We start from the raw sequence: 9,472 nt of genomic DNA, 5'->3' as shown, positions 1-9,472 counted from the left end.
TACTTGTTTGTCCTTGTCAGTATGGTGGAGGGCTTACTTTGCCTCATATTGATGACTTGAAGGGAAGAATCGGTTTTAATTGAATCCATTTGTTTACCGCTTGGCCCACGTGTAAACAGCAGACAAACAATTAAAGTAGTCATTAATAACCGTTAAATATTTTCAGATGATACTAAATGCATCATGCATATGCACGGAATGCTGTCTTCATTTCGTGGCTTTTTCTGGATGTTATAAAGTGCATTTATGTAGCCTACAACAAACATTAAAAACGTAAAGTGTGTATTTTATGGAAAATCAATTCGTATGCAGTATTTTAATTACTGTAAACACATTTAACACTCAGTAGTATTGTTGCCGTTTGAGTAACTGTACTAAGGAATCGTCTATTTCTCTTTATCCCCAGTCTGTTTCTGACATCCTTATTTTCTCGGACCGTGACGCCTAACATTTAACCCCTTTTTAAGTTTCCTGTACCTTGCGCGAAGATGTGGCTCGCGGGAAATTATGAATGTCAATAAAGATCAAACAAGCTCTTTTATTCATAGTAATTACTTTGTGCAAATATGCATTCCTCTCATCAAAATTGACTCTGTTATCGCTTTTAAACACTGTCACAATTATGTCAAATCAGAGAAACATTTAGGAAAATTTTAACGCAAGTTCATTTGTAATGTATCATGATAAATTATGTCCATTCAGCCTTGTCGGATCTCTAAATTTAGAACCTTAAAATGAAAAACAAAAATCACAATATAGGCCTATGTAATACCGGAGGATATAGTTAAGTCAAACATTCATTTAAATGTAGGCTATCAACAAAGTCCTTTTTTATCAATCAAACACTTTCAGAGTAACTGCAACATTGGAAAACAACCTAAAAAAGTTCCAATCTTCAGTTGTTTAATAAAACTGAAGAAACTGATCCTACTGAGCTGCTCCAAACATTCACATAACATCCATTTTGCTTTTGTCCACCAGTGCTTGCAAAACCTCTGGACCTGCAGGGGAGACAGAAAGAGAGATTAGTATTTTAATGGTTTTCAGGCAGACTCATAAATATTCTTTTTATTTGTTATTTATTTTTGTGTATAGTAGTAGAAGTAATAATAATAATCATAATAATAATGATGGATCGTTGTTATAAATAATAAAATAACAGCCATTATATTTTAATATCATTTAAATAGTATTTATTTAATTATTGTTGTTGTAGACTGGCTTTTTCTTTGTCTGTTTTAATGGGGTAATTGTAAATTTTATGTTCGGTCATAAATAAAAAAATAAAAATAAAAAAAAACACGAAAGTGATAAATTAATAGACATTGTTACATGCTCAGAATTAAAATCCAAATAAAGGATTAATATTGCAACTCGCCATTGTACCAACGTGGAGATTAAAGGAAGGGTGTCATTTAGTGGGATTGCGCTGTTGTGGCCACAGGCGCGAACACGCATTTTCACTTTGACAATCCACAGTTCCTTTAAAGAGGAGAGCTCCCTCCGGACGCGGGGCGTTTAGAATTAGATAAATAATTTAGGAGTTTGAACAGCGAGAGGCGAAGCTGGGCGAGATCCCAGCGATAGAGGCGCGCGGAATGAATGATGCTGGGTCAAATCATCATAGCTGTGACTTGCGTGTTACTGAAGAAATTACCCAGCGCGTTAATAAAAGGTGAAACACGCGCTCCCGTATTCTACCGTCTAAAAAAAACTGCAGATATTAACTTTTAAAGTGTTTTAATGCCCGATCCGATTCAAATCTTAAATGAAGAAAAACTTCATCATATGTCCATGTTTTGTATATTGCTTATTTAGATGTTCTCGCAGTCCTACAAGCATATTTATCATTATGTTCATCTTTGACATGCAGCGAACTGCAGTTTTCTCCAAAATGTGATACATGGGCTCGGGCGAATGAGTTCAGATGAGAAATGGCACTTTGCTTTGAAAGATTAATGTTTAATTCCCAATCATTCGAACACAACACTTCCAAAAGCGCTTGCAGTGAAAGACATGGTTTATGGATTTCCAAAGCAGTGCGTGGCAGGTGGATGTGGGGAAACATTAAAAAGTAAATCACCAGGCTAATGGTGGCTGTCATCATCTCCAGAGCATTCCACGATAGCAGGTGCACAGCTGAAGCTTTCCATCCGGTCTGGAAGTGTAAAAGTTTTGTTGTGTTGTTGTTGTTTTCTGCATCTGTAACCCAAAGAAATATCACACTCGATTATTGGGAAGCCTTTCCGAGATCTGTAACACAACATTAAAAAAACCTGTTATAGGCCTAGACTACTTTTTAGATGGATTCTAACTGGATCGAAACAATATAAACTTTTTATTAGTCATGTTTTTAAATTAGCTTTGCGTTTACGTTCTCAAAACGGCTCCGTCAAATGCAAGTACTGCAAAAGGAATAGAATTGATAGAATCCAGCCATCATGACGTCAAATTATTATTATTATTATTATTATTATTAATCTAGTTGTTGTTGTTTATATAATTTATTAACAGTGTAGAAAACAGGAAAATATAAATCTTAATAATAATAATAATGCGCCAACATTTGTTATAGTTATGCTTCAGTAATATTTATCAAAATATTACAATGTTATGTTTAAACAGATTAAGATTAGAACGCACTGATCAGTTTTGGATTGGAAATTCTAGTTTGCCATAATAAGGTTATCATGATGATGACAAATAAAAACAACAACTATAGCAGTAGCTTTAATAGGTAGGAAAAGTTCATAAATTATTTTATTTAGAAAACGTTGCATTTCATTTAAACATATCTGTGCTGGATTCAATTAAACAAAAATAAACTTGCGCCATATAACATTGCTGTTAGTTAATATATTGCTCACCGTCGTGTATTTGTCCGTGCATCTCGAGTCATCCGTCAGCTTCTCCTCTTCTCAAGATATCTTAAAATGTGTAGACTTAAGCTGTTATGATACAGTCGGCTTTCCTCCCACACAGATGAATCCCGAAAGAGAATTCTCGAAGTGAATATTGGCAACATGTTGTTTTTAACATTTTTAAAGGTGCACAATTCACCTCCTCGTTGCGCTTCTCCACACTGGTTCCACGTGTATTCTACATGTCTTATAACAGGCCCTAATCTAGCCCCATGGCAATGCGACGCACTCATCTCTTGATACATTAGGATAGATCAGCTTGAGCACTTGCAGTTTGAGCGTCATGTGGACGAGAGGACAGTTTTAAGGAATTAAGTCCCCGTAAATCCCTCCAGCTACGCAACACACATGCAAGAGGTCTGCGTGGATGCAAGCGTCCCTGTTCAACATTTGTTTCTCGCGCTTTAACCTTGCTGTTATAAGAATTAATAAAAACCGAATCTGCTGTTTTCACTCGTTATTAATAATCATGCTCGAGATTAGGCTATATAAATTAAACTATTGTTTCCTTTGCAACTTTTTGAAGTGGTTAAGATAGTAAAAACTAACACAGGCTCACTGAGGGCCACCGCAGTAAAGAAAAAAAAAAGTAATTTCAAACAGATCAATCATGCAATATACAAGAGCGTTGTTTTTAAGATAGGAGTGTAAAACCTAAAACCTTTCCACTTTATTCATAACACTATGTTTTAATGTTATAACATTCCTTTGACTCTCCGAGATGAGAATGTGCTCCGCTAGGGCCTCGCTCTCATTGGCTGGAGAGTTTGCATCAAAAAGTAGCTGTCGACGTTTGTTTCCCTGCAAAAGGCCCTCGAGAGAACCAGACTCCAGTCCAGAGCTCTTCATTGGCCAGCGTGCTGTACAAATCAGACTCCAGCAACTTCAACCTTAGAGCAGCGAATCATAACCGTATGTGCTTTAATCTCTCGAACCATTTTATCCATCCAGGCTTCATCAGAACTCATTTGCTTCACGGTTTGATGAAAAGGATTTTATCTTGATGTCTTCAATATTTTGAAACCATTCAGACGTACTATATTCGCTATTGGACATAAAACTTTAACGGACTCCGATTTGAATCCAGTTATTCAGTAAGTAGCCCGCCTTATGTAGTCGTGTGCAATATATTTTTCTGCATTAATATTTTGCCAACAATGCTATTATTTTTATTAGGACTAGTAGTAGTAGTAGTCGTTAGTGTGTAATATAAATTAATCATATTTTTGTCTCAAACGTTCTCTTGATGCTTGTTTTTTGAGAACGTCAGAAAATTAACCTAAATCATATGTTTAACTTGGTCCTTAGCTAGGTTATATTTTATATTTTATTTATTTATATATATATATATATATATATATATATATATATATATATATATATATATATATATATATATATATATATATATATATATATATATATACATACATACACTGAGACACACTTTGACTTGTGGTAGTACACCATTTCACTTTTTTTTCTTTTTTTTTTTTACATTTTAATTTAAATATAGCTACTACTAACTGATTGGTTTTCACGCTCATTTTAATCTTTTGGTGCAAATTGATAAATAATGAGCGAACAACCAGCGAAATATGTCGGCACACTGCTCTTATTGCTGATGATAATATGAATACAAATAAACAAGTAGTAGCCTACATAACATGCATTTTATATTTTGTCGTTGCTTACCGCTTGATATATTTCCCCCTTTCTTGAACAAGTAGTACTTATTTTTTTAATTTCAATAGTTTGTTCTGTATCATGTCAGAGACACCGTTGCATTGTATGTGTGTGTGTGTGTGTGTGTGTGTGTGTGTGTGTGTGTGTGTGTGCGAGCGCGCACGCGTGAGGTTTTTATTGTACTCATGCACAGAATCAATGAGGCCAAACGTTCAGCTGAAGAGGTAGCGTCCAATAATTAGGCGAGCGCGTGCCACACGGATTATCTCGTTAATTTATCAACAACAACATTTATCATAATTAATTCCTGGATGAGGTAATTACTATTGAGCGGCTGCGCAACTGGTAGACGAGGACTGTTTTAAGTGACAGATTGAGAGACGAAACCGTTGGAATAAAAAAAAAGAAAGAAAGAAAAATTTTGGATGATGCTGAACCTCGGTTAATTTAGAGTTTTGCTTGTTGACGCATAGCCTATAATAAGAAACTTTTTAGCCTAGCTAATAGCCTAATCTCCACGTTTCAGTCCATTATTTTGAAATGCTAATATCTAAACTAATCAAATTAACTAATGACACTACGTCAGCAATCTAAAGTGACAAAATCTTTAATGGAACATCTAAAGATTAAAGTTGCTCTTTTCAGAAATAGAAATAACGGATGTCATTTCTGTAAAATACTTAAGCACGTAATTATAAGTTTATAGCTACTCTTCTGAATGATATGAGTGCGGAAAGGAGGTGGTTACTTTTGTCCTTCGCCAAATGAGCTTTTGTTATCAGCATTAGTTATCAAGCTAACAGTGGCCTTTGTTTCCACCAATAGCTCCCAATCAGTGCTCTTGTGTCTGAGACAATTAGCCGGGTTCCTATGCAAATTGTGTTACGGGTTTGTGTGCACATTTAAACGACTGAGTTTTGTCTTTGTGAAGACTTGTTGCAATTAATAGTTGTTACTTTTTGGGGTTGGTGGGGAGAGGGAAGGAAGGGGAGGGACGGGGGGCGTTTGTCAGGATGAGCTTCGTTCATCTCAAGAGGACAGCTGGAGGTCTGGAGCGGCTTTAAGAGCACGTCGTGGTGTGGACATGCTTTATTCTCCTATAAGTCATCGCAGCTAGAGGAACCCAGTCTATATCTTATGACAACAACAAGCTCCGCTGACGCAATTAAGTGAACGTCTCAATTTATCTTTGTTGTTTTTGAAAACAGGGTTTTTGGTTTCACCTCCACCGCTGAAGACGTTAACAAGCTAGAAGCAGAGATAAAGATAAGGAAAAGAAAAAGAGACTGAAGGGGCCGGTGTTCAGCCTTCAAGTTTTCTCCAACTTTAACCCCCCACAACCATCTTTAGCATGATGTCGTATCTCAAGCAACCACCTTACACGGTCAACGGGTTAAGTTTAACTACCTCCGGCATGGACCTTCTGCACCCTTCCGTGGGATACCCAGGTGAGAAACAGACCCTCGATTTAATCATTTTATGTGATATATGATTGGAATGAATGCACACAGGGATATACTGAGCTGTCCTTTATGCATTCAGTACTATGTAGGTTAGTACACTTTTGCTCGCATGTGTTTAAATAGTAGGCCTGGTTGGTTTAAAATGCTTTCTAGTCTTATAATTACACTTCCACTCTAGTTATTAAGCAGTAATGAATTTTGAACCATTCTGTTTTTTGAAATCCAATCTCACACAATACAATTTGTATGCCTTATAATTTATGAGGTTTTAAAAACATATGCCAGTTGTTGGTCAATTAAAAAAAACGTAGGCCTATATATTATTCTGATATATTTAATAGGCCTATGTTGTTTTTATTTCACTAATGATACTACATCAAAAGGGAAAACGTTTTAAAGTTTTATAAAAGGCTTTATTAATGTATTTACGTTTATCGTTTTATATATATTAATATGTTATAGTAATGTTTCATTTATTAATATGTATGACCCGCTTTTAAAATCTAAGCATGAAAAGTTTTCTAATGGACAACCTTGTGATACATTTGTTTATTTAAAACAGCGACTCCTCGAAAGCAGAGGCGGGAAAGGACAACATTTACTAGAGCGCAGTTAGACGTGCTGGAGGCTTTATTCGCGAAAACGCGCTACCCGGATATTTTCATGCGAGAGGAGGTGGCCTTGAAAATCAACTTACCGGAGTCCCGTGTACAGGTACGTATCAAATCATGCAAGAGTTTTCAAAAATCTGAAAAACCATATAAATCTTTATAAACTGAGAGGCGCACTATCTTTATAATGGTTGTCGTTCCTTATTTTGCGTAAAGATAGAACAGAAAATTATTGAAGTTCAGTGCTGCCCCACAACTGAATTAATGCTGGTTCATGCCGTAAATATTAATAAACCCTGTTTTTACGACGTCAGGTTTGGTTCAAAAACCGACGGGCAAAGTGTCGCCAGCAGCAGCAACAACAACAAAACGGAGGCCAGAATAAGGTGCGACCTGCCAAAAAGAAGAGCTCTCCAGCGCGGGAGGCCAGTTCTGAGAGCGGGGCGAGTGGCCAGTTCACCCCGCCCTCCAGCACTTCAGTCCCGGCCATCTCCACCACAACCGCGCCGGTGTCCATTTGGAGCCCGGCCTCCATCTCCCCGCTGTCAGACCCACTCTCTACCTCCTCCTCCTCCTGCATGCAGCGGTCCTACCCCATGACCTATACTCAAGCGTCTGGATACAGCCAGGGCTACGCTGGTTCCACATCCTACTTTGGGGGCATGGACTGCGGCTCTTACTTGACGCCCATGCACCATCAGCTGACCGGGCCAGGATCCACTTTGAGCCCCATGAGCAGCAACGCTGTCACCAGTCACCTGAACCAGTCTCCCGCGTCCCTCCCCACGCAAGGTTACGGTGCCTCGGGGCTCGGCTTCAACTCCGCCGCGGATTGCTTGGATTATAAGGACCAAGCCTCCTCGTGGAAACTGAACTTCAATGCTGACTGCTTGGATTACAAAGATCAGACTTCCTCCTGGAAATTCCAGGTGTTGTGAAACTAACAAAAGTCTGCCATTCTGTCCAATCAACACACTAAAAGACCATAAAATAAACCTTGTAGACCTGTCATCCTTCCAAAAACAGAAGTGTTCCGTGGCACGCGAACTATCCGAGATGGATGGGTTGTAATGTGCCCGACAGCGCTTTTGAAGTTCGTCTTTGACATGAAATATCTATTTGCGCTACATGCACCCCTTGTGGCCTGCAAAGTAGTATTTTAAGGGTCGTGAATGCGTATAAACATAGGCCATCTGACCACAACCTGTTGTTTAAGGTACAGGGAATCAAAGTGAATTTGTGATAGGTTAGGTCAAAGCCACAAATCCTTACTCAAGAAAAGAGGAGGGAAAAAACTACATGGCAAAAGGAGCCAATCTTTTGGTTAAGTGCTTGGAATGGGCAGGCTTTCTCTAAGCCTCTTACAGCACGCCGACTTATTTCAGTGTTGGCAAGACGAGAGACACTTCCATCAGGAGGATGATAGAGAGGATGTGTGCGAGAGTGTGTGTGTGTGTGTGTTTGTCTGTGCTGAACGCCCTCGTGGCGAACTGGATGCACTACTTTATTTAAGAAAATGTGTTTATAAGGAATCAATATGTAGTTTTTAAAAGACAATCAATGTGTGTCTTATATAAATGGTACATTTGTGTTTTTTTTATTTTTTATCTGTGCTAGCCTTCGAAACTGTGATCTGTTGTAATTGTATGCAATTTGTGAGCTCCGTCGCATCTGCGAAGACTCGGCTGTGATTTTAATAGATTTTAAACTTTTTTTTCTTTAAGGAAACAATACTAGTCACATGATTACTATTGGATTAATTTCAAGAGACAAACAATCTCGAAAATACAGGGACTCGAGATAATGTGTAAGAAAGGAACTGTCTGTCCCCGTTAATTGATATCGATTGGACATAACTGATAGAACCACTCACCTGGATCTTAAACTTGTATGGAGTGGTAATGTGGTCTGGCCACAGAAATATGAATAAACAATTTCAAATGTGACACCATATTTAAAGTTATAAAGTCTGGACGAATTATTAAAATTTATTAAGAATTATGTGTGTGCTTGTATTTTAATAGGTTTGCTACAATAGACTTAAATGCAGAAGCTAATAAAAAGGTGATTAGGACGGAGAGGCCCGATTTATGAGAAGAAAGAAAAAAGACATCTGAACCACCAATTTTTAATCAATCTTCTTGTGCAAGAGTGATGCAAATGAAGTGTAGCCTACGTTTAAACAGTTTATTTATCAGCTTGATTGTAATGGTTTAAAGGCGCTCTAAATGTGAATAATTTCATTTATTAACTTCATCCCAATTTAAAAATGAAACAGTGTCCGTTTCCTTTGGAGGAATGAATACCGGAAACCCCTTGCATATCCACATTAAATATTAACAGCATTCTCCTGGTTGACTGATTCACAAGAAATTGCCCACCTTGTGATCCAATTATCTTCTAATAAAATATGCGTCAACAAGTGGTTTATAAAGGGTCATGCTTTGATAAGGTGTAGGCCCACGCAGAAGCTTAAATTAAAGGTTAAACTTGAAAAGCACTGGCTTGTATGAGTCCTGTAATTTGGCTATTAAACATGGGGACAAAGTAAATGTATCTTTGGAACTGCAAGGCATGAGCACATTTTAATTATTTCTCATTTTCCCCGCCGGGTTTCCGGCCCTTTCGTTTTAAGAGACACGGCACCAGGAATGCGCGGTTTGGGAAAGTCGCGCTAATCCGCGCCTCAAAGACCAGCTAATCCCAATATTTCACTGGCGGGGTTTCTTTAGGGCAGAAGGCAATTCAAACCTAACTCAAAGCCTACTTTAAAGACCGCCTTTTCTGAATG

At 37.8% G+C, this 9,472-nt stretch overlaps 1 protein-coding gene and 1 long non-coding RNA gene across 3 annotated transcripts; one reads left to right on the top strand and one right to left on the bottom strand.

Annotated features, from left to right (window-relative positions):
* Positions 1 to 524: 524 nt before the first annotated feature.
* Positions 525 to 3,568, bottom strand: LOC128031338 (uncharacterized). The gene is made up of 3 exons (XR_008188076.1): positions 2,868 to 3,568; positions 2,084 to 2,202; positions 525 to 1,001 (listed from the first exon to the last, which is right to left on the bottom strand). It is a non-coding gene; the product is annotated as an uncharacterized LOC128031338 (long non-coding RNA).
* Positions 3,569 to 3,686: 118 nt separating this feature from the next.
* On the top strand, positions 3,687 to 8,679 carry LOC128031337 (homeobox protein OTX2-like). 2 transcript variants are annotated; one of them, XM_052619529.1, is made up of 4 exons: positions 3,687 to 3,833; positions 5,816 to 6,055; positions 6,633 to 6,784; positions 6,996 to 8,679. In XM_052619529.1, exons 2-4 carry the CDS (start codon positions 5,959 to 5,961, stop codon positions 7,617 to 7,619), a joined length of 873 nt encoding a protein of 290 aa, XP_052475489.1. In that variant the 5' UTR covers positions 3,687 to 3,833; positions 5,816 to 5,958; the 3' UTR covers positions 7,620 to 8,679. The 2 variants fall into 2 exon arrangements, with proteins under 2 accessions (XP_052475489.1, XP_052475488.1); XM_052619528.1 differs by having other exon boundaries at positions 3,731 to 4,015.
* The last annotated feature ends 793 nt before the right edge of the window (positions 8,680 to 9,472 follow it).

This window comes from Carassius gibelio, chromosome A17 (genome assembly GCF_023724105.1).
Source record: "Carassius gibelio isolate Cgi1373 ecotype wild population from Czech Republic chromosome A17, carGib1.2-hapl.c, whole genome shotgun sequence".
Taxonomy (NCBI): domain Eukaryota; kingdom Metazoa; phylum Chordata; class Actinopteri; order Cypriniformes; family Cyprinidae; genus Carassius; species Carassius gibelio.
This window is presented reverse-complemented; position numbering and strand designations above follow the sequence as displayed.

Bases quoted from the DNA above. Each gene is read 5' to 3' on its own strand.
- LOC128031337 (XM_052619529.1), top strand. From the start codon at position 5,959: ATGATGTCGTATCTCAAGCAACCACCTTACACGGTCAACGGGTTAAGT. The intron at 6,056-6,632 runs GTGAGAAACAGA...TATTTAAAACAG, and splicing joins CCCTTCCGTGGGATACCCAG to CGACTCCTCGAAAGCAGAGG. The intron at 6,785-6,995 runs GTACGTATCAAA...TTACGACGTCAG, and splicing joins TACCGGAGTCCCGTGTACAG to GTTTGGTTCAAAAACCGACG.